Source organism: Aulonocara sp. 'chitande type north' Nkhata Bay, linkage group LG14, assembly GCF_057382095.1.
Source record: "Aulonocara sp. 'chitande type north' Nkhata Bay isolate Kocher_YH1m ecotype deep benthic linkage group LG14, A_spYH_male_GT1.1, whole genome shotgun sequence".
NCBI classification, from domain to species: domain Eukaryota; kingdom Metazoa; phylum Chordata; class Actinopteri; order Cichliformes; family Cichlidae; genus Aulonocara; species Aulonocara sp. 'chitande type north' Nkhata Bay.
Window position 1 is genome coordinate 25,286,876 of NC_141357.1, and position 23,117 is coordinate 25,309,992.

General features: G+C 40.0%; 4 protein-coding genes across 7 annotated transcripts in view; 1 reads left to right on the plus strand and 3 right to left on the minus strand.

The window, feature by feature from the left end:
* schip1 (schwannomin interacting protein 1) overlaps nucleotides 1-4,280 on the minus strand; it is a 230,695-nt gene extending 226,415 nt beyond the window's left edge. The window contains exons 1-2 of the mRNA XM_086261768.1: nucleotides 4,234-4,280; nucleotides 3,904-3,991 (exon numbers count right to left, since the gene is read on the minus strand). Of these exons, the coding sequence (XP_086117894.1) occupies nucleotides 3,904-3,991; nucleotides 4,234-4,256 (111 nt within the window). The 5' untranslated portion in view covers nucleotides 4,257-4,280. The remainder of the gene's footprint in view (nucleotides 1-3,903; nucleotides 3,992-4,233) is intronic.
* Nucleotides 4,281-4,701: 421 nt separating this feature from the next.
* Nucleotides 4,702-6,493, plus strand: LOC147314669 (P2Y purinoceptor 3-like). Its single transcript, XM_086261776.1, has one exon. The coding sequence runs from the start codon at nucleotides 4,790-4,792 to the stop codon at nucleotides 5,777-5,779; it is 990 nt and encodes a 329-aa protein (XP_086117902.1). The 5' UTR covers nucleotides 4,702-4,789; the 3' UTR covers nucleotides 5,780-6,493.
* On the minus strand, nucleotides 5,840-14,558 carry mfsd1 (major facilitator superfamily domain containing 1). 3 transcript variants are annotated; one of them, XR_015124699.1, is made up of 18 exons: nucleotides 14,358-14,558; nucleotides 14,129-14,181; nucleotides 13,684-13,796; nucleotides 13,495-13,537; nucleotides 13,292-13,359; nucleotides 12,822-12,930; nucleotides 12,589-12,691; nucleotides 12,106-12,204; nucleotides 11,142-11,253; nucleotides 10,423-10,479; nucleotides 10,074-10,230; nucleotides 9,762-9,859; nucleotides 9,525-9,637; nucleotides 9,356-9,403; nucleotides 9,102-9,168; nucleotides 6,620-6,725; nucleotides 6,223-6,414; nucleotides 5,840-6,082 (listed from the first exon to the last, which is right to left on the minus strand). XR_015124699.1 is itself a non-coding variant. In XM_086261774.1 (17 exons), the coding sequence occupies exons 1-17, from the start codon at nucleotides 14,500-14,502 to the stop codon at nucleotides 6,355-6,357; spliced, it is 1,551 nt and encodes a 516-aa protein (XP_086117900.1). In that variant the 5' UTR covers nucleotides 14,503-14,558; the 3' UTR covers nucleotides 5,840-6,354. The 3 variants fall into 3 exon arrangements, 2 of the variants coding, with proteins under 2 accessions (XP_086117900.1, XP_086117901.1); XM_086261774.1 differs by having other exon boundaries at nucleotides 5,840-6,414; XM_086261775.1 differs by lacking the exons at nucleotides 5,840-6,082; nucleotides 6,223-6,414; nucleotides 6,620-6,725 and adding an exon at nucleotides 6,902-8,254.
* Nucleotides 14,559-17,818: 3,260 nt separating this feature from the next.
* On the minus strand, nucleotides 17,819-21,230 carry p2ry13 (purinergic receptor P2Y13). 2 transcript variants are annotated; one of them, XM_086262830.1, is made up of 4 exons: nucleotides 21,049-21,230; nucleotides 19,920-20,123; nucleotides 19,416-19,805; nucleotides 17,819-19,072 (listed from the first exon to the last, which is right to left on the minus strand). In XM_086262830.1, the coding sequence occupies exons 2-4, from the start codon at nucleotides 20,103-20,105 to the stop codon at nucleotides 18,578-18,580; spliced, it is 1,071 nt and encodes a 356-aa protein (XP_086118956.1). In that variant the 5' UTR covers nucleotides 20,106-20,123; nucleotides 21,049-21,230; the 3' UTR covers nucleotides 17,819-18,577. The 2 variants fall into 2 exon arrangements, with proteins under 2 accessions (XP_086118956.1, XP_086118955.1); XM_086262829.1 differs by having other exon boundaries at nucleotides 20,727-21,230.
* Nucleotides 21,231-23,117: the final 1,887 nt, after the last annotated feature.

Genomic DNA, 23,117 nt, shown 5'->3' on the forward strand with positions numbered 1-23,117 from the left:
GGGGATATTAGTGAAACCTGCTGCTCCTGTGCATATAAACAAGTTTATCACATTATTTTTGATAGCAAAATAAGGGCAATCAATAGACTTGGATGCAAGGTAAAGTGCTGAGTTGCTGAAAAATGGGAGATGGATGGAAAAGTGGGATAAAGGGGAGAGAAAACAACAGCACATAGCAGAAAGTCTGCTTCCCTTTAATTGATGAGTTATTAAAATCATTATTTCTCAGCGTCCTAGTTCTATCACAAAGATCGATGGCAGGCACCACTGAACGGCCACACTAAAACACTTGCACACGTACACAAAACACTTGTGGGAGATGGTCGGGCCTTTGTGCCCTTCAGTCTAGCATTGTCTCTCCACAGGATAAAGCCCCCCTCCACAAGCCCGTGGACACAACCACTGCACTAGAACAGTTAATGCACCTGCATACGTGCACAGCAGCATGTATGCAAGCACGTATACACCTCAGTCTGATCTCAGAGGATTTCATTACAGTGTGTTGATGCGCCGAAACATCTGCATTACACTATTGACTCTTTAGCTGTCGCTCGACTTGCCGATCAGCTCGAGGAAATACCCAATCAAGAGGGCTGTACCACTGGAGGTGCTCATTAATTGTGACATTGGAAATCAATTTACATGCGCAGTGCATGAGAGGAGTAATATGGAAGTCAACATTTACTCTTTCGTCTGAGTCCCCAAGTACAAAAAAAGCATTCAGAGAGATGATAGTGTTACTGAGGTGTTTCTGTGATTACATAATTTGAAATCTTGTTTTCTCTTAGTATTATAGCTATGCAGTAAAAGAGTGGCAATAAATGTGCTTATATAGAAAGCTTTATATCCTTTAAGAGGTGAGAAAGGGGTACGAGAAAACTAGGAGAGAGAAAAAAGAAAAGACAAACAAATCCAAATGAAAGTGTCGTGTGAAAATAGTTACATGTTGATTATATTATAACATGTAGAGACCTTTAACTGGCAGGTGCAGCTGAATGTATACATTCTCATAAATCCTAGGCTGCTGTACTTACACAGCTATCAATATCTGGCTGGAGTAGATCTAGTAAAGCTAGAAGAAGCAAATCAGGTACAGCAACACAAAAAAAGTAGATGAAGGTCTGTAATTAAAAAGTAAAAAAACAACCCTCATACATACCTATTTATTTGAAAGACATCCACAGATTTAATATCTATAAATCAAAAGAAATGACTCTAATGGAAGAGCCATCACACAGCATTTACACTAAGGCTGAACAGGCACATATTTTAACTATCTGTTCCTCTTTTGAGCTGCCGTCTTTTGCTGCTGCGAGGTAATTCTGCTCGACACGTGATGACAGATCTCAAAACTGTTAGTTTTGTCAATTTTCTGCTGACCAGCTGTTTTGGTTGGGCGGCAGATTCGTCTCCTTCGCACTGATGCACTCAGAACATACTTTATTCGATATGAGCCTTCAAAACTGCCTGTGTTGAGCATATGGCACTGCGGTGAAGAATGCAGAACATTCAAGAAGCTGAAAATGGTGAGGTACAATGAGGGAAGCAAGAGCCTATCAATTAAGAAGAAGTGAGCACAGGGTTATTCAAAAAAAAAAAAAAATGCAATAGAAGAAGAAGATATGAAGTGGGTGGGGTGTGATGAAAAGAGATGAAGGAGGTGAGAGAAAATGATCACACACCCCATCAAAATGCAAAATGGAGCACTTGGGAGTATTCCCCAGCCGGTACTATTAACCAGCGGAGAGCTGCTCCGGTTAACATATGGTGAGGAAAGTTCTGAGTGCATATAGACAAGGCCATCATCGGTAAGGGGGCTTCTTTCAGTGATCAAAGACCGTAAGCTCACACTTTGAGACCTGACCAGCCTTCAGGGACATTTTAAAGGGATGAGATGGAAATCACCACAGAACTGGCAGATAATTGTGTGTTTTACCGTGAGGTGGGGAGAGGTGTTTTTTTTATTTACCTGTGGCACTAAATTCCAGTGTGAATACGAACACTGGGGTGGGCAAAGAACACATCTGTCCATCAGCGTGCAAGCTCATGCTGCTCGTCCACATCATTACAACTCAATCGCGGGGCGTTTGAGTGAGCTAGCGCAAACAGCACTCAGCGCTGCTCTGTCCCACTCAGGGAGATACAGTAATGCACTTCTGAAATATGACACCCTTCCCTGGCACCACACTCGTACTGTGTACAACCCTCTGCATAACAGAATGCTGCAGTTGTGCCTAAAATGCAAGACTCTGTTGTTGCCCTGTACCGCGATACAGGATCTGAATGAAATCCATGGATATTCAGCTCCTGTTGAATATATTCATTAAAAAGACTGCACATTGGGACATTTTTTTCTTGATTTTTATTGAATTATAAGTTTCATGCATGATACTGGTAACAGATTTCAAAATTCCAACTGTGAGTGGTGCATCAAATATTCCACCTTTTATATTTTATACTTAACCCCATTAGATGTGACCCCATTGGCATGCTGCTTAAATAATCTCTCTGTAAAATGATTAGCAACACGGACCCATAGCCATAAAATTCAGCTTTTCCATTGATTACGGGGTAATAGCTAGATAGATTAATGCGCTTCTCACGGGGTTCTCACCTCGGCAATGAATCTGAATCACTCATGCACACGGAGCAAGTGGAGCAGCCTCAGTAACCCACATTTGTATCCTCACTCATATATATCTAATGCCAATTACTGATTGGTCCTTCACCGAGCTTCTTCACGTCCTCCTCAGCAGTCTTGCATGAATCCACCCTGACGTGGCATGTCACAGAGCTGAGCTAGATCAATTTAGAAATGTCATTTTTGGAAAAGTGATGATGAAATTCAGCTGTCAGGTCGCGCAGTAGAAACACATCAGGATAAAATCTGAAGTCAAAATGAGCAAGTGTTGGAGGATGTGAAATAAAAAAAGGGGGGGGGGGGGGGCACCATCATACTATATTGCAGAGTAAGTGAAAAATGTATGATGGAACTCTGCTTTCAGATCTCACAGGCTCAATATCCCCAGCCACCGATAATGCGCAACACTACATCACCGACATTAAATATTCAGGGGCTCGCTACACCTAGGTGAACTTGTGCACCTATACACTCACCTCGAGCACACAATGGAAACAGTCTGTTAAAGATGACTCGAGCAGAACAGAATTTACATTAGCAAGTCAACTGCAACAACTGCTCCTTTCAAACCAGATGTCAGAGCTATTAAACTCTATACATGAGCTCAGGACTCATTGCAATGAGGAACACATGCCAGCCCCATTCAGCTGAGCAGTTCAACTATGGCTATAGAAATATGACTATTTCTTTCTGAAAATGAAGTCATTTATAATGAAGGGCGCTATATGTAGTATTAATGAGACCTTTTTTAGTTGCGGCCACAACGATAATCTTTGAGTGGCCCCGAGCCAACATAAAAAAAGCAATTTCCTAAACCAAACTGAACTCAGTCAGTTTTACCATTTTAAATGGTGAATAAGGGAAGCAGAATTCAAAGCACTTAGAGAGCAAGGGAGAAAAACGGCTTTAATATAGTTTTGGAAAAGATTTTCCATTGTGCATAATGTTGGTGCTTTTCTAATGTCTTTCCAAAGTGCAACAGAAGTCCAAAAGCGGATAATGAAAGACATTTTTAATAGATGTTTGCAACATACACCGTCTTCTCTCCTCTCCTAGAAGTGTGTGGTGCCCAGCAGTGAAAGCGTCAACTTAGCGCTCCAAAAAAGAATGACAAAGTGAATGACATCATTACTGAACTGTTCCCTCACCGAAAAAAAAAAACAGTCTGTCATCCATCCACAGACATGACTTTCCCAGCACCAGACAATTATATATAATCTATTTTACAGTAATGACAACAATACTAACAGCCTGCATCTTACCTGGTTATTGATGCACAGAGCAAGGTGCTTCCTCTCCCGAGCCAGACTCCCGCTGCGCAGTCTCACCTCCTCTCCTTGGTGAACATTTCTGTAAGGACATCACTCAAGTTAGAGTGCAAAACTCTCAAAAATATGAAATATGTCAGAATCTCTCGACATGCGAGGAGCCTGTACTCTGTGTCCAGCTGCAGAGAGTACCGATACGTAGGGTTTTAAAATCACTCATCAGTGCTTGAAGCAGCCGTTACCGGAGCTTCCCGTTTAACCGAAATAACAAACACTGCTGCTTTACATTTGGGACTAAGGCGAGTCGCTGCGCGGGTTACTAACCTGTACGTGCCGCTCCTCAGCATGACGAGCTCTCCACCCGCAGTCAGACAGAGATGCAGTGAACACTTAGAGTCGGGAGCAGCCGGTGAGCGACCACACTTGGAAAATTTTCGCAGCCAATGGGATGCTGAGGGTGTGCGCGTGCCCCCCGCCTCTGCTTTTCAATACAGCGCCCCCCCCCCCCCCCCGCGCGTGTTGACACGGCGTCATTTAACTTGGCGATCGACTTTAATCGCTGTATTCTGCGCGGTTTATCTTTTGCGTGTGTGTGTGTGTGTGTGTGTGTGTGTGTGTGCGCGCGCGCGCGGGGGGGGGGGAGGTTGCTGGGAATTGCTCACGGTGTGCCAATCTATTTGCTCTTAGCAACTAACTTCCAGGGTGTGGGTTGGACTCAAGTTAAACAAACAGCACGATTGATATTTTATATCACGCCACCCTACACAGACTCAGGTGAGAACCGAAGAGGTGAGGTATAAAGATGCCTAAATACTAAAAGGCCTCCTTTAAGGGTCGTTTTGCTGTAGGGCCTATCAAACCATCAGATTTGGCCTTTTGGATGGAGGACTTCCAAATCTGCCCGCTGTCCACCTACTATAAAAGGATCCTTATCCCGGTGTCCTACAGCCTAGTCTTTTTGCTTGGCCTGAGTTTAAACGGCGTCCTGCTGTGGTGCGTTATCTGTCGGACGCGCCGCTGGAGCAACACGGTGATCTACCTGACCAACCTCGCAGTCGCGGACCTCCTCTTCGTGTTGGCCCTTCCTCCACTTATCATCAGCGATGCTATGGGAAACTTCTGGCCCTTCGGCAACATCTTCTGCAAAACTGTTAGATTTGTCTTTCTGGTCAACCTCCACTGTAGCATAATGTTTGTCACCTGCGTCAGCGTTCACCGGTTCATCGGGGTGTGCTATCCCATCGCTGCTGTGCGCCTCAGGACCAGAAAGTTCGCCATCCTTGCGTCAGGGTCCATTTGGATTCTAGCCAATGCCGAGATTTCACCGACATTTGTGTTTGCGCACACGGGTGTGATCAACAACATGACTGTTTGCTTTGAAATGACCGGCCCGACGCAATTTGATATGTTCTTTCCATATGGGCTGTTCTTGGTTATAGCGGGCTTTTTGATCCCATTCTTGGTCGTGGTCACCTGTTACTGCTCCATGATAAAGGTGCTGTACTGCGGGGCCGCGGACTGCATTTCTAATACCAGGAAACAGCGTGTGCGCAAAAAGTGCTTGTATACCCTTTTAACTGTGTGCCTCATGTTTGCCGTTTGTTTTGTGCCGTATCATATTGTCCGCACTGTCTACATGTTTGTCAGAGTCTACATGCCAGGAAACTGTCATCTGCTGAACCTGGCCATGATCACGTTTAAAGTCTGGAAACCGGTTGTCGTGCTAAACTGCTGCGTAAATCCTCTCATCTACTTCTGTAGTTCTCAGCCAAAGCGTCTGAAGTTCAGAGCCTGGCTCTGGAGGAGGAATAAAAGAGTGGAGCCCACTGTGTGTCTGGTCAGCAAGAGGTGTGAAGGGTATAATCCGTGAAGGGATGTGATCGGTAGACAACAGTGATTTAAATTATCCTACAAACGCATTCTCTGTGTTTTATACTTCATTTTATTGATTTAAATTAAAAAATGCATTTGTCATAACTAAACAATATACAAAATTTCACTAATTGTGCAATTATTATGCAAATACTAAGGTCATCTTGCAATTAACTTGCAAAACTGGAGCAACACCACAATCAACAGACTGCTCAATAGAAAGCAGCAACACTGTGGTCATAGGTGACATTAAACATTTGTGGGAACTGGTGCCCTCTGTCGTATGTAGAGAATCTTATTTCTAAAAGAGAAGAAATATTCAGTTCAAAAATGGAAAATAAGACAGGTCTAAAATATTCCAAACAGTGACATTAAGTAGCCATAAAACAAACACACCAGCGAACACTCGGAACAGTAATTCAAGTGAAGATTAAAAATAACCTGGAGGTAAAAAGCGCTTCAAATTTCCATTGAAAATAGGACATTTTTTTAAAGCATCGTCTATTTTAGCATATACTTGTCTCGAGGCACAGAGTGACAGTGTTGGAGCAGCAGACAGCTGAATGAAGGGCATCATTTCAGAACACTCCTGTAAGCAAGTGATGACAGATGGCTGGAGAAGTGGTCTGGGATCTGAGCGAAGAGAAGACAGGACAGATTAAATGAAGAAGAAAAACCCCCACAGTGGAAGTTACAACAGCGAAGAAGCAAAGCCTACAAACAGAACAATAATAGAAAAAACATAATGTTCTATCACTGTAAAGATAAGAGGCTGAACGGATTAATAAATGGCTCTCTTTGAATATGAATTGCATAAAGTGTGTGTGTGTTTGTGTACCTGTGCGCCCAGCCTGGAGAGATAGCGGTTGCGTAAGCCAAAAGCAGACATGGGTGCCAGTCTAGCCAGCTCACCCTGTGTCGGCTTACTTGGCTGCCTTTCTTTCCTGCAGGAAAAAATAAAATAACATAGACACTCTGAACATCTCTGCAGCCAACACTAACATGAACACAATTATGCAAATATTACAATAGGATTAGTCACCCAGTCTGCTGCAGAAGACAGAGAAAAGGACACAGAAGCATTACAGAACTACTTCAATAAAAAAAATAAAAAAAAGGATACTTTAAAAAAAATGTTTAATTGAATGTCATTGTTCATGGCATCAAATGTGATCTTTTCAATAACTTTGAATTTTTCTGTACCATTTCACAGTCATCTTGTACACAGTTCAATGTCAGTTAAAGTTTAATACAAGTTTTCTCTGTTAAACAATTGCAGTGAGTTCCCGACACCACAGAGCAAACAAGCTGACCGAGCAGCCATTTCTGAGTATAGTCATTTAAATGTGTAACTACCTTTTTTTTTTCTTCCCTTTTTGTACTATTAATTGTACTGGCTGTCTTTATGTATGTATGAAATTCTTGTTAAGACTCGAATAAGGGTTCATTTGCCCAACTGAGGTAGTGAATGTTAATCATCCACAGTGCGTGACCCTGCCATTAACACAAAATCCTCCTCCCACATTACTGGAATGGTCAGTGTTAAGCTGAATATGTTGTTACACCATTAAGATAAAACAAATATCAATTTGGGGAAGTGCTTAGAAAGAATTAATTACCTGAGCTTGATAAAAGAGCAATAAAGACAATCGATAAAACACAATTCTTGCGTGGAACTGATCTGACTCTTTAAATAAATAAAGGTCACATTAATGGAAGAGTTTATAAAAGTTGAGACTGTGAATATCATTACATGGGTAAGCTCTGCTCTTTTTGAGATAACCTGCCACACAAAGGTCAATGAAACATATTAGAACTGACTATGAGCCCATTGTGCCCAAGCACAGTCCAAAAAGACTGATTTTGGTTAGTAATTGTGACAAATGGTGTGTACATAAATGAACTGCAGAGTTTTCTGCAACCAGGCTAATAACAGTTGTGCAGAAATGTTTTTTTTTTTGTAAAAACAAGAAAACAAAAAAAACAAAACCCCAAACATTTAAAATCAGTTACCCCATTTTACATGTTAAAAAGCTAAATTAACAATAAATAGTACATGATAAAATCAAAGGACCCCTTCACTCTGTGCTGTAAGTACAAATGTCATCTTTTGATAATTCAAATATTTTTCAAGCATGCTGAACTTTGACACACACAAAAAGTCAGTAGTGAGTGAATCCAAGTAGAAATAAAGTAACTTTGACACATTGGAGAGTAACTGTGGATTAAGTAGGATATGTCGTTTGTCAAGTGTCCCGTAAAATCGCATTTAGACATTTATGCAAGGTTATGCAACAGTCCCAATTCCAGACAGTCAGTTCTGGTGTGAAGAACCACAGATGACATCACTGGGCGGAGTCAGAACCGCAGTCCTGCCCCATGGTAGCAGATTGAAAGCTCAGGGGTGGACACTGCAGCCTTCTGGCTCTGAAGCCCAGGACCATGTGTGTTCGCTCATCATCATCATCATCATCTGGAAAATATCAATTAAGGCATGAACCAGGAGATATTAATCAGTCTGCACAAGTCATAACACACACATAAAAATAGAGATTAGTCAGGTTCTACATGAGTCCAGAAAACATGTGACTTTCATCGTTCTTTCTAATTGTAACTGTGAACTGAAAGTAGAAGTATTGGTTTCATTCAGTGCTGCGAGTACAAAATAAACCAACCACAGCTAACATGCACGTGTCAGTACAAATGAATATGAAAGCCGAAGCACATAACCCAGCCAGCTAATATAGAAAATGACTTCCTGAAGTTAAAGAAGACTCGCTTCAAAACATGTTTGCCTGTGTGTGTTTATTAAAAAAAAAAACTTTTGAACTAAAACCTAATAAAGGATTTTTACCTTTAAAATTTCTCTTTGTTGCAGAACCAACAACAAAGTCTGTGTCAGTCCGCTTCATTTTTATATGTGTAATACATGTATAATATATAATACATACAAAATACATGTTGTACAGGTTTCTTGCATTTTAAGCGTGGATAATAAGAAATCATAACATTATTGATACACTGTATTATATCCCTAGCAAGTCCATAACCCTGTTCTCTGTAACAACCACTCTGAACAAATTAAAGTTTAATCGACCAAAACTTTTGGTATGTTTTATAACCTCTATACATTATTAACTATTATTTGTAGTTAAAACTATTAGTTGTGTCTATATTGGAAGTTTCTGTCTACCTACAATGTGTTTATGTCACTTGACTGCATGAGAGAAGTGTTCAATACGTTTCTGAGATGCTTGTCTAATTGATGCGCAAGTGGGTGGAAAAGCACTGACGGTGTGTGGAAGGTCAAAGCTACTCACTCTGCATCTGAACTGGCTTCTTTACTGAGTTTGGCTCTGGCTGTGGCTGACAGGTTCAAATCTCCTCCTGGAGCAAGAGAAGGAAATAGGCACATTAAGCAGTGAGTGAATCTGATGGTAAGGAAAAGAGTGTGAGAGTAAAGTGAAAAGATGTCATATGAGAAAGCTTATGAAGAAAATCGGAGACAATAAAGAAACACAAAACAGAGAGGAGTGAAAATGTGGGACAATTCAACACTCCAGTCTTTTCTCACCTTTAATGTAATCCACAAAGTACAGCAACACTGCGGCTATCAGTCCAACTACAAGAAAGTGGAAGGAAAACCAATGCAAAAAAAGACATAACCAACAATGGCACTCACAAGTGTCTAACAAGACTTTGAAAAAAAAAAAAGGGAAACAAAAAGACATAAAAGTACTGACCACAAATGCAGGCGCAAAAAAACACTTCCAGAACCAGGTACCCTTTGCTGTCGAGGATCGCCCCTGCCGCTATGGAAATGATAGCGAGTCCCAGGTTCTGAATGGACTGCATACTAATGTGCAAAGACAGAGAACACACATCAGTGTCAATATAGCAATATTTATATGTTAATGGGTGGCCCAAACAAGCAGAATATGTATAATTTAAGTCTTAATGATAAAAAAAAAGGCACATACAAGCCATAGGCTGTCCCGAGTTGATGTTCAGGCACGACAAAAGCCACCATGGGCCAAAGTGCACAGGCCAATAAGGAGTATGACACGCCAAGCAGGGACTGGAAATCAAGCAAATGCACAGAATCTCACTTTACAATTTCTCAGTTGGCTGAAACCAAAGAAGTTAACTGGACACGAGATAAAACAATTCTCCAACTGAAAAAAAGTTTTAGTTCATCCACACGAACAGACTCAATTTTCAAGACATACTATAACGGTTTATGAATGTGCAAAATGTTTAAGTGCAGTGTAAAAGGTTGCCAGGGAAGTCACCATTGCGATCCATGGGTTCCAGAAAGTGAAGGCCAGCATCATGTGAGCGGCAAGTGTTGCTGCCACTGCAAGCAATACCCAATACACGTTCCTCCCAGTCTTATCAACCATGAAGCCCAAAACTGGAGATGCAGGGGCTGATATGATGTACACAATACTAGGAAAGATAGACAACGGACAATGAATGATTCATGTTAAAACATTATATAAAGAATATCCCTATATTAAATGAAGAACACGCTATTTTAGGAAATTCACCCGCCACAAAAACTGCAGAATATAAAGAGTGCTAATATCTTAAGGTAGCTTGGTCTCAGTTGCCCAACAGGCAACACCTAAGCTGAGTTACCTGTTGACAGCTCTGGCTTGAGCTGGGGAGAAGCTGAATTTTTCAATGAAGAACACCCTGCGAATGAAAAGACAAGATGATACGTTCACAGTACAAAGCACTGCTTAGCTTTTTGGCTGTTATGACAACAAAAGGAGAGATTGAATTTTCATAGCAGCCATCCGCTCAGTTAGCGCTGACCCATTGTGGCAAATCCATGTCAGTTGCTACGTGATCTGAGAACGCCTTTCAGTGAAGGAAATTCATTTTGTAATGGCTGCAATTGTGTCCTTTCACTTCAAAGCTATTTGTCAAAAACTCCCTTTGTAGTTTAATCACAACACAACATTGTGAGGTTGAACAACTACCTTCATGACGGTTCTTTATTTAATTCTTATCAAGCATTTTAACCATAACAGTGCATTATTTAGAGTGGGAGTTCTTTCTTCACTCAAAGCTAAATGGTTATGGGCACATCACAGGATATGTTGACTTTAGGAAAGACTAAATCAGGTCACTTTTAACATTAAATGAATAACATATAAAATACACCACTAACAAACAAAGATAATGCACTTGGATGTTTAGATCCGTGTGCTGCTTCCTGTATTTCATGAGAAACAGGGGATGCACAGAGCAGACAGCGTTCTGCAGACAGTATATATACTATAAAAGCAATATAAGGACCACTGGAGGAAACATGGTGTTAGAGGAAGAGTGCAGACGTATGGAGTACTCACTGTCCCAGTCCAATAAAGGGGAAAACTGCCACGTAGTAGCCTACACAAACGATGAAGATAAGCCACAGGGCTGCAGGGAAATGCTTCACATCCGTGATCTTGATCACTTCGGCTAACATGCAACACAAAAAACAAATCTGTCTGAGAACACCATTTGCTTTGACCAACTCTAAAAGAATAAATGCTTCTTTAACACATGTCAACCTTTTTCCTTATTGACAAATGCTACAGCATGCCAAATTTAAACGTTTTCTTCCCCGCCGAGTAGTAGTTTTCATCCATGATTCTGCAGACTAAACCATTTGAATACAAAAATGCCATCAGTTCATTATTTTATCATATTTGATGTGCGTGATTTTTTTTTTTAATAATTACTTCATGAGTTAGGCAGGATACACATGGATGCATTTCAGGCTTCAGCGCTCTCACTTCTCATTTCCCTTTTAATAGGGTGACATCATGCGATGCCAACTCAACTTGCTAATGTTGCTTCTGCTGAAAATTTTTGAGAAATTAAACTGTTGACAAGCCAGCAAATGGGTTAACTAATGAAACCACACAATGCAACCATTGCAACCAAAAAAAAAGGTTTTGAGAGGTCAGAGAGACCTTTGACAACTAACTTCTGGTAATTTCAACCTAAAGACCAAGTGGATATTCTTGACATTTTAAATGTAAATAAATTCAAGAGGTTATTTTTGTCATGTGACTAGGGTTAGAACCACAAAATCACCTCTGGCTATAACTGCCACCAACACAACAACAACAAAAAGTCCAACACAACAGAGAAAGTAGAGTCAAACCAGATAGTTGGCTTTAGAGCTCAACAAAACAAAAACTAAATCTGACTTTGCACACGGGGGCAATCTGCAACGATTGTGGAAGGACTTCTAGTATTCATTCACTGATGTGAGTGAAAGAGGGAAAACACAAAATTGAGGGAGAAAGTATGGGAAGATGTTACCTGTTCCTTCTTGTTCCTTGTTGAGGATCCTCTCGGCTCTTTTGTCAAGGAATCCCAAAACCAAGGCACAGACTAGGGAAAACACGCACGTTATGGCAGCTAAGGGGAGAAAAAGAAATGGAGAATCAGAATCATTTTATTGCCACTAAACATGTTCAGTGAAATTAGAAGCAGCAGGAAACAACACAAAACTGCAAGTTGTGCAAAAGTGGAAACGTCTGCATGTCAGAGGATAACGTTACAAGAACTGGCACTTCTTCTGTTCCTTGTGATTCGTCTGGAACAGCCGGCAGCACTTTTAGTTCTCTATATCACTTCTCTCTGTTGGTTTGTGCTAGCTGTGTTACTTGAACTTAGAAGTAAAAAAGAAAGGGTGTAGCATTTCTACCAAACAAGGAAATAAAGGGGGTGTAACTGGAGTCTGAGAGTGTAAAACTCACCTGACAAGTCAGGTTCAGTGAAGTGCAACTGTAAAACATTTACCTATCAAGAGTGATGCACCCAGCACGGCGTGTCCAGGCGAGCCAACAGCATCTGTAACTCTGTTATAAATCCAGCCCATTATGTTCATGTTCACCGTGCTGCCCTTGGGATGAGCAGAGAAGTCAGTGGCATGCATTTTGTACAGCTTACCTCATTGAAAATATCAAAACAAACAAAAATACAAGTATTTCAAAGCCTGTATAAATGCACTTTTTCATTTGGAGCGTTCTTACCACGCGAGCCATGCTCAGCTGAAGGCCAAATACTAGATTGAGCTCCTTGCCTTTGAACCAGTTCACTGCATATGTGTTTTGGGCTACTGCCAAAGACTCTCCTCCAATACTACCCAAGAAAAGACAACATAGAAGGGATCATGTAAGCAACAAGACTGAAAACCTGAGTCCTAGAATCAGACTTTAATGTCTCTTGACGGATAAATATATGTGACTGAATAACACCACACTGACTTTGTTTTAGCGACTTGATGTGTGTTCGGGTTCGCTAAGAATCCCCCATATATGGTATTTCTGACTATATCATTCATATTCTGTAAGCTGATATGAATCAGTGTCATAAGAAACTGCATGTTTTTTATTACTATTTCAAACAAGAAAAGGACCAATGTTTGTTTGTTTTTTACATTTTTACATGCTAGTAAAATAAAAAGGTTTAACTAGAAGACAGTTTGTTTTGGTTTTATTACCCAAATATAAATCGTCCAGCTTCCATTAGCCAAAATTGATTTGTCCATGCTCCAGCAGCAAAGACCACCTATGCAGAGGTAGAAAAGTTAAAAACAATCTAATCACCACAGTTTTCCCAAGGATTTTTTCTATTGAGCTATATGGATTTAAACAGAATGTATATCTGTAACTGCATTCTTCTGAAACTTCAAGAGTATATTACCTGTCCAGCACAGACAAAAAGGGAAAAGATGATGGTTCCCAGCCTGTAAACAAGAACATGGGGAAAGATACCAATCAAGACGACATGTACAAAATCCATACGGAGCATTCACTTTTGTCTTTTGGGTGAAAATACATACACAACACATAGTTGGCAAAAAACATACAACCGACTGGTTCTTCTCGTTACCTGACACCAAAGACCCGATCAAGCAGAAATCCCCCAAAGAAGCAGAGGACTACATTAGGCCAGGAGTACCAGGCGTACAACTGCATGAAGTCTGCAGTCGTCAGATGCAAATCCTGGGCGAGTCACAGAAGAAAAACAACAGACATTGGACTCTCGCTTTGTGTTAGTTTTTGCTATCATTTTGTGTTGAGCACAATGCACAGTAGGCTCTAGGTTTTTGAATAAATCTGTGTAACACCACCATTTACTAGGAATCTTATTTGACTGTTCTTGTTGTTTATTATGTAGATTTTTTTTGTTTACATAGAGTATGGTGATCTTTAAAAGATAACCTCTGTTCTATATAAAAATAAATCTCCAAAAGCTTGTTAGTGTGGGATTAAAATAAATGTCTGCATTTGGTTTTAAGGCCCTGGTGTAAAAGTTTGAATTATGTGTGAAATACCTGGATGACTTGACTTTGGAGTGCAGCGGGATTATCGTAACAGAAGTAGCTTCCTGGAACAAAGCACCCACATTAGCGGGGCTCAGACGTGACACTATTGCATTTATTATACATTTCATACATAATAAGCAGACAACAACGTGCATTATTTACAGTAGCTTGATAGTATTTAACTTTAGTTAGTCCCAAATCTCCCAAATAGCTCGCCGTGCCGCCTTTTACTCCTTACCGAATCCCAGGAAGCACATAAAAAAAAGGACAACCAGTCGGTGCAGTAAGCGGCTGGGGTCGCAGATGGCGAGCATGGGCCTGCCGGGTCCACTGCCCCTGTCCTCGTCTCCCAACAATCTCTGCCGCTCTTCCAAATCCGCCATGTTCGATTATTTGTGAGGTTCACAGCAGAGAGGAAGACCTAAGAGTGTCAGTCATATGACCCGTTATGCACGTCACGTGGCATTATGTTCGCAGTGAAGCTGGCGTACGCCTCGGGAGCGCGCACAGTCAGCTGAGCGGAGTGGGATGAGTGTAAATAACAGACGAGGTTTCGTCTTACACAGTGAGCACAAACGGTTAGTTAGTAAGGTTTAGTAACGTTTGTCACGATGTAGCATGAAATATTAGACGCTAAAAGCTACTGTTGAGATCACCTTTCCCTGAAAAACGAAAGATGGTCTTTTAGGGATGTTTTGAAAAAGAAGAGCGGAGTTTGCGTTTAAAAATTCTTCTTTGAAGAAACGAAAGCGGATTCAAGTGGTTTTAAACTTTACAGTAAAAAGTGTGGCAGTATTTTTGGACAGATAAAGTAGTCACTTTAATTTAAAAGCTTAAACTATTGTGATAGCTAGTTTCGTTGGTCACCGGATTCAAAGATGGTGAGAATAAAGGTTAATGAAAATTGTAAAGACTATATTTCTTCATAGGAGATGGAAGAATAAAGCAATAAAGCTAAATCGCCTATATTGGAATTGAATTGTCAGGTGACCTGACAGGTGATTCCCAACATGTCATCAACATGTCAAAAACTATACAAAACTACAAACTACAAAAACTTGGTGGGTGGGGGGCGCTGATAGTCACAAAATAAACAAATGCTATTTTCATTACACTTACACGTTAGATTGAGCAAATATGATAAATTGTATTTCAAAAACCAATACTCAGACATTTATCTCAAATTACAGACGCTGATTTGATGGTAAGACAGACCAGTGACAGACCAGGATTTTATCTTTTAATAGTTTTCAAGATTTTCATGTTTAAACATTTCATAGCGTGAAAAAAAAAGCCTAAAAGGGGGTCAACCGATCATCTTGAAACATATTTGATATATGAAGTTTCAATTGTATAACAGCCCAACTTTGGACTATAAATCTTTTATGCAAATCAGAAAGAGCTGAGCAGAATGCTCACGTTGATGAAAACGGCATGACTCGTGCCAATTCGATATTTTGTGGTATTTTATGTTTTTACCCTCATAAACTGTACCCGGTGTTCATCTGTAGTGAGTGTAGGCTGACTGTCCACTGTTTTGTGAAAGGAGACAGATACAGGTTGAGGAGTCAGTGTCTTTGAAGTGGATATAACATTTTTGGACACAGACTCTTGGCAAATAAACTCTCATATGATGTGATAATGTAATCACACTCTTTATCAGAGTAATGCTGTTAATAACCCCCAATGTTATATCACTCCATCCATCCATCCATTTTCCTCTGTTTATCTGGGGATGGGTCTCAGGGCAGCAGCCTGAAGCAGAGAAGCACAGACCTCCCTCTCTCTGGCCACCAATTCCGGGTTGTGTGGCAGAACACCAAGCTGTTCCCAATCAAGCTGCAACATATAATCTCTCCAGTATATCCTGGGTCTGCCCCAGAGCCTTCTCCCAGTGGAACATCCCCCGACACCTCACCCAGGAGGCATCCTTGTCAGATGCCCTAACCACCTCAACTGGCTCCTTTCGATGTTTTACGCTCAGCTCTCTCATTGCAGCACCACAGCGCCAATCTGTCTGGCGATCTCCTGCTCTCCTCTCCTCCCCTCGCTCGTGATCAAGACCCCGAGATACTTCAATTGATTCTGATTCTATGTATATATTTTTTCAGATTTTTTTTTACTTTATTGTAACCAAATGTAGATTCCGTGCAATATAAATATATCATCCTAACATATTTAATTGTCTAATAAACTTCCTAAAATCACAGTGAGTGTTTTAAAACTGTTGGCAGCTCTAACATGAAAACATTACTTGACAAGTGTGTTCGCGCTCAGCTCCATATTTTTCCTGCTTCCTTTTTTATTTTGACAGTCTCTCATCCTGTGTTCAGTGTGTTTAGTTTTACTCCCCCTGTGTCATCATGTCCATTCATCCCAGCTGTTGTCACCTCTCTGTGTATATATTGTGTGAGTTTCCCTTTGTTTGTCGTCTGTTCGTCTAGCTCAGGTACTAGATGTTTCATGTTTCGTGTTTCATGTTTAGTTGAAATCAAGTTTTGTTTCCACATGTCTGCTTTTGGGTCCACATTTCAGCCTTCACACGGTCTGTCAGTGCAGACCTTGACATTACTGGTTTTGCTGACATGTGAGCTACACAACCATGCAAGTAAATGTCAGTCCCTACCTCATGTTATAGATCCCTAGTCATAGAATTCTGTTTCTGTGGAAATGGGTAGGTAACATTATCTTTGGGGGGTTTATTTAATTTCCATGAATGTAATTTAGTATTTCTCATAATTCACTACTATCATCTGTCAGAGGATTTAATCTGAAGGTGATGAATGGTCCTTCCCCCGGCTGCAGTTGCTACTCTCCCCACTCAGTAGCTCATTAATTTCCTGCCCAAATATCAGCCTCTATCGTAACCGACAGTGGGTGGGGTGGAGAAAGATCATATTTCATTATTATATTAATCAAACCCACATGCAGACTGGATTATAAATCAGGTGGGAAGTGACATTAATTCTGCCGAACCAGTTTGTGAATGTCCAGAAGCCCATCTTCGGGGTGTGGTAGTGTGGGGAAAAGTCCATTAATTCCAGATCTGTATTCTTTTTCCCATCCCTTGTTCAATTTGAAAATTCATCAGAAGCTGCTGCAGCATTGTGAAAGGCAGTATACTATACTTGGAAATTCTTGCAGCATTGCTGGGCGTTGTTCTAGTTGGGTTGCAGTGGTTGTTATCAAATAGCTGATCTCCTACAATGCGCTATGTGTCTGCGTTTCTGTCCTCATGTTGGACAGGGTGTTGTTCATTGTTCTTTTTTTTTACCTTCATTGTTTTTTTCAAAAAATGTCCCAAATATGAAATAACACTGATATTAGATAGGTAAATATTGTCATCTATCATTTACTGTAAAGTGTGCAAGCAAAAAACAAACAAACAAATAATTCAAATAATTAAACACCATGAAAAGTTATTTGAAGGTCTGTGTTTCTCAACCATATTCCTGTCAAGCTTTCATAATGCACTGACCTTTTCTTTCTATTTAATTGGCATCTTTTCTTTAAGTACCAGATGTGACAGACTGACTAACACCAGTATTTACGTTTCCCAAAACAGATATTTCAATTTTATATTTGCCATTATGTTTGGTTTTATTTCATTTTTAATATTCACTTTCAATTCAGTTTAAGCAGACTAAAGATAAGGACCATACCACTGACCTTCTGATTAGCAAACAGCGCACTTTATCACCTGATGCAGACACAACATTTTGTCAAGATCATGATCTCTTATTCACGATCTCTCATACTTGAATCGTCTGTGTTCAGAAGCCAACATAAAGAATACACAAATTCAATTTCATGACTAACGCTAGTTCAAGACATATTTACGACTCATGGTAGCCCCCCTAAACTTAACTTCAAACCTCATCTATTTGTATGTAGCTATTGTTGTATATGTTTTGGCTTGCTTTTTAGCTTACCCACCAATGATGCTTGTGTGAGCTTTGTTAGCCTCAGAAAAGTACATAAAAGTGAACACTGTGCAACTGCAGCATGAAAAATATAATTTTTATTAAACTGATAGTAACATTTTAATTACTGGAAGCAGAGTGTGTTAAAGTCTATTATTCTTCTTTTCAATGATTATTCAGTCCCTTGTTATTAATCCTTGTGCTGTCAAGATCTTCACCACGTCAAAGTTTTTGCAAAGGGAAAGTGCAGTTTATGTAAGATTAGAAAAGAGGAAGTGTAAATGACAGCAAGTGCAAGCAAGGAAATGTGATGGATGACTTAGCAAAAAACAAAGAAACTTGGTTAGTACTGTATGAAAAGCAGTAGTCGTAGCTCACAGAGACTTTTTGGCTTTCCTTCTTTGACACATTGTCTACTCATCAGTTTCTTATAAACTTGCATTCGTTTTTACATGTTTTTTTTTTGTTTTTTTTTTACAACCGTCTTATTAGGAGGAATTACTATATACAAAATAAACATTCTTCCAGGGTGTTATTAATTGTGTCCCAGAGTGCACTGTTCACTGGCTTCTGACGTGCCGTTGTGTGACAGCCTTTTACTGTAGGCTATCTGTGAGATCTCAAGTTGCGTTGATGTGGCTGAGTCAAAACCTTTTTGGAGAGACTTAATACAGAGTGCAGCAGTCAGTCTTCTCCTGAACACCTTGCATAGAAACACGTAGATAAGCGGGTCTAGGCATACATTTGTTGCTGAAAGCCACAGGGTGGTTTCCTTGGCAAAGTAGACGGCATTCTGAGCCTTGCAGTCACTTGTTGCGCTCCGTGTTTGGGTGAGGGTATAGGGAACCCGGACGAAGTGAAATGGTGCAAAGCAGATGAAAAACACACCCACTACAACGAAGACTTTCGCTTTGGTTTTGCGACTGGCACCCCGAGATCTACTCTTTGAGGCTTTGTATGACTCATAAACCTTCTTGCTGATGAATGTGTAGCAGACTACCATCAAAGCAAGCGTCCCCCAAAAAATAACCTAGAAAAACAAAACAAGAAAAGGGGAAATCAGAGGAGCACCTCACAGCTTTTCTCCAATTAATTTAGGTCAGCAGTAGCAGTAAGATTCTAATAACTGCAGAAGGACATCGTGTATTCTGTTTAAATTAGCTGATTGTGTAGTTCAGATATATTAATAGCAACACTTCTCTATTGTGCGAAATTTGCTTACACACATGCTTATGAGTAACATTAAAAAGCTGACAGCAGTGTCATCTGTGGGATACATTTAAAGGAGAACAGCTGGTTCTGAAATTTTATGGAAGGAGGTTGAATATGAATGTTTACTTAAATTTCAAAGTGTTTCCTTAATTCATAGCTACCTGACAGAAGTAGTTGAAACCTTCATGCCACAGCAAGCCAGCCGGGCTCTTCATGGACGTGCACTTCAGTCTGTTTCCAGATGGCCGTGGCGGCTTGTCACTTAGAATAACGTTGGGTAACGCTAATGATAGCATTACCACCCAAACAGCTGCACTTAGTATCTGACCAACATGGACCCGCTGAAGGGCACACTTCCCAAAGGGCCTGACAATCTTCAGGTAACGGTCCAAGCTAATGAGACCCAGCAAGAGGATGCTGATGTACATGGTGATGTAGAAGAGCACCGCAGAGTATCTGCAGTGGAAGGCGCGTAGCTGCCAGGAACCCACACCTGCATCCGTTAAGATTTTCAGAGGGATGGTCAGAGTCATGAGCAAGTCAGCCACCACCTGTTGTTGAGCAAATTTTAACCTTGTTATTGTAATGCTGTTTTTTTTTTTGTTGTTGTTTCCTTACTTTGCAGCGGAGAGTAAACCTACAAAGCAAAAGCCTTGGTGTCTTACCACATTTTTTAGGAAGACCAGAAATGTTGAAGTGCTTCGGATACTGAAGAAGATCCATGCAGCGAGGGAGTTTAGTATCAGAGCAACTATGAAGAGGACACTGTATAGGCAGGGGAAAACCACAGCTGTTATGCTGGTATCCCGAACACACTTGAAGGAGGTGGTGTTGGACAGGGTGTTGTTCATACTGTGATCCTTAGTTGGCTTTTGACAGGATGAGAGAGTGAAAAAAAAGATGACAGAGACATCATAAGAAATGATAAAAACACTGTAATATGCTGTTTCTACAATTAATATGAGATAATTATAGCATTATTGTGTCTATCTCTCAAAAGTCCCTAAGAAAATGTAGCTGAAGTACTTTATTATTATAATTACTTATATGACAGATGTTTATTCATTTATATGACAAGAGTTACAAAAAAATTGACAACAGGAATTATCAGATCATTTTGAATCTTACAGCTGCTTCCTACCCTCTACTTAAAAATACCAATACTTTGTTTGTTGTAGTCATGTAGATACAGACTTAATATATACTTTAAATGCACAGTCTGAGCTTCTGTTCATTCTATATTCCCTATGTCCTCTCTTCTTTTTGCTCTGAAGAATAGCACTGAGGTTATACACATGGACTATGGCAACTAATACACACTGCTTTCAAACCTTTGTCTGGTTTAGTGTGCACTCAAATGTTAATTAGATTTTCTGCAAGTTACATTGTTAGGCAAATTAAGTATTTGTGCCCAGTTTCACAAAGTAATTTATCTGCAAGATGTACATGACAAGCCAGTAATTGAGTCTTACCTTCTTTTTGTGTCTTTATCGTCTGTTTAGGTGGGGCATGAGAAGAATAATGACAAAATGCAACGGAAAATACAATGTTTCATAAAAAGGAAGAAGTGAAATATCAAATTCCTCTTTTTTCTTCTTAGCCACAGGAAATAATGAAGGAAAATAAAAAAATAAATAAAACTGAAAACCTCCTGCTGTTATTTTAGTTCTTTAATCAGTCCAGGAATACTGGTTCTGGCTTGAGTCTTGAATCTTTATGTCTTTCTTGGTATTTCCTCCCCTTCTGACTCTCTCTTTTTAAGTGTTTTTGTGTGTGTGTGTTTGATGCTCTTACAATGGGTGGTCCCTGGAGCTAATGTGTGGCTGTCTTGTCACAATCCCAATGAGTTTGCCAGTCTTCCTCCGGGTGAAAGACCCTTTCCTTCCTTGCTTCCTGTTCCAATTGTCTGCTGAGAGGCTTGCTCTACTCCGTGCCAGTCCCTCTGCCTCCGCTAGCTTGCGTCAGACTTAGTAGCTGTTAAGAGGCGAACACCACAGCCACAGACTTATTTGCAGACCTCTTGCACCCTACAGCTCTTCGCTCCACCTCGCAACTAATGTTCAATACTTACGCCTTGTTTCAAAAAGTCTCCACCAGCTGTGGTTTTAGTGGGCAACAGTAACATGCAAAGCTTGCACATTGCTCTGACTGACTTCACTTGAAAGCAAGCAAGCTCTACCATGATGCATTAATGTAAAAAAAATTGGGAAGAAAATGATATTATTATAAATTGCCCCTGTTTGAAATAGCGTGTATTTTCTGTAAATAGTATCAAATTACAACAACAACTGACTGATTGACCATCCCCTTCCACTCTCACTTTCTTGTTAAAAATAGGACATTCTGAGAACATTGCAAAAATAACTTCCTGTGGGATTTTGTTTGGATTTGAACCAAGAATTATGACAGCTGCAAAAGCAAGTTGAGAAATGTTTCTATTACAAGTCTCCAAATGATGTTGTTGCTTAACACACATCACACATGTAGATACATATCATGACAGATAAACACAATATAATTCCATGAGCCAACAGTCAGTTTGGCACACACAAAGAAAAATATATAAGTAAAAGCTCAGTGAGATCAGATGGAATATACAGACATATATTTTAGCAGATTAATAATTAGTAAGCAATGCAGTAGGACATAAACTTGTTGCATACATGCTTAACATCATACAAAAATGTATTTTAGACAAACTCTTTATTGCCATGAACCTTATTTACTTTAACCACAGTCATTACAAAACATCTACATGAAAGACAGATGATTTGCATGATAATTGCGTTGTCTCCATTCGCCTTCTGATTAAAGTGCTACCTTTACATAAAATATGCATGAAAATACCACTTCACTCTGTTGCGTTTCATGTTACAGTTTTTCAAACTCTTCATGTGGTACATTTAGTACTAAAAGGACAATTTTACACGATTTAAAAGAGTAAATAATGCAATTAAATGTTAATAAATACAGGAATAATTAAGTTCAATACAGCAATAACATCTGAGCCGATCTAATCGGGGATACTATTTCGTAAGATCTATCAGAATTTAGTCTGTTGCAAAGTGGTGTCTGGTTTGTCTGGTGCTGAAGCCAATTTAAGTGAGATGGCAACATCTGCCATCAAAGATACCAGTTTCTCTTTGAACTCTCTGCACAGAAAGACATAGAGAAGTGGATCTATGCATGTGTTTGTGGTGGCAAGCCAAAGGCTGGCATCTTTGGCAAATTTGCTCAGTTCAAACAAGCAGGAATTACTGGCATAGTTGACTTGCTGAAACGTGTATGGGATCCTGACTATGTGATATGGTCCAAACGCCACAAAAAAGACAATAATAACAAGAAAAACACGTAGTTTGATTTTCTGCTTTCCATGGTTGTTATTGCTGCCGGAGTTTCGAAATGACTCAATGACTTTGTTTGTGATGCAGATGTAGCAAACCACAATGACCAAACTGACAATCCAGAAGAAAATATTGACAAAAATCACTGTTTTTGTATGATATGCAACTCCTTCTGTTCCTTTCATTTGCATACAAGTAATGACCTGTGTCGAGTTGGGTGATTTATTACTTAAAATTATATTTGGTAAACCTGAGACTCCAAATATTGTTATCCAGACTAAGCCTGCTATCACTTTGCTAAATGTCACATTCTGGCCAAAGTTTACGTGGGGTGTCATGATTTTGAAGAAACGGTCTACACTGATTAAACCCAACAAACCAATACATATGTACATTAGACTGTACATAACGACGCTGAAATAACGACATGACAGTTTGAATATAATTTGTGATGCACCCGACAAGTCAGATGCAATTTTGAATGGGACGATCAAGGTTATTAAAGTGTCAGCAGCAATC

Bases quoted from the DNA above. Each gene is read 5' to 3' on its own strand.
- mfsd1 (XM_086261774.1), bottom strand. From the start codon at position 14,502: ATGGCGGATTTGGAAGAGCGGCAGAGATTGTTGGGAGACGAGGACAGG. The intron at 14,182-14,357 runs GTAAGGAGTAAA...GCTTTGTTCCAG, and splicing joins TATGTGCTTCCTGGGATTCG to GAAGCTACTTCTGTTACGAT. The intron at 9,404-9,524 runs GTCAGTACTTTT...ACTTTCTTGTAG, and splicing joins TTTTTGCGCCTGCATTTGTG to TTGGACTGATAGCCGCAGTG.
- p2ry13 (XM_086262830.1), bottom strand. From the start codon at position 20,105: ATGAACAACACCCTGTCCAACACCACCTCCTTCAAGTGTGTTCGGGAT. The intron at 19,806-19,919 runs GTAAGACACCAA...GCTCAACAACAG, and splicing joins TGGTCTTCCTAAAAAATGTG to GTGGTGGCTGACTTGCTCAT. The intron at 19,073-19,415 runs GTAGCTATGAAT...TTGTTTTTCTAG, and splicing joins GTTTCAACTACTTCTGTCAG to GTTATTTTTTGGGGGACGCT.
- LOC147314669 (XM_086261776.1), top strand. From the start codon at position 4,790: ATGGAGGACTTCCAAATCTGCCCGCTGTCCACCTACTATAAAAGGATC.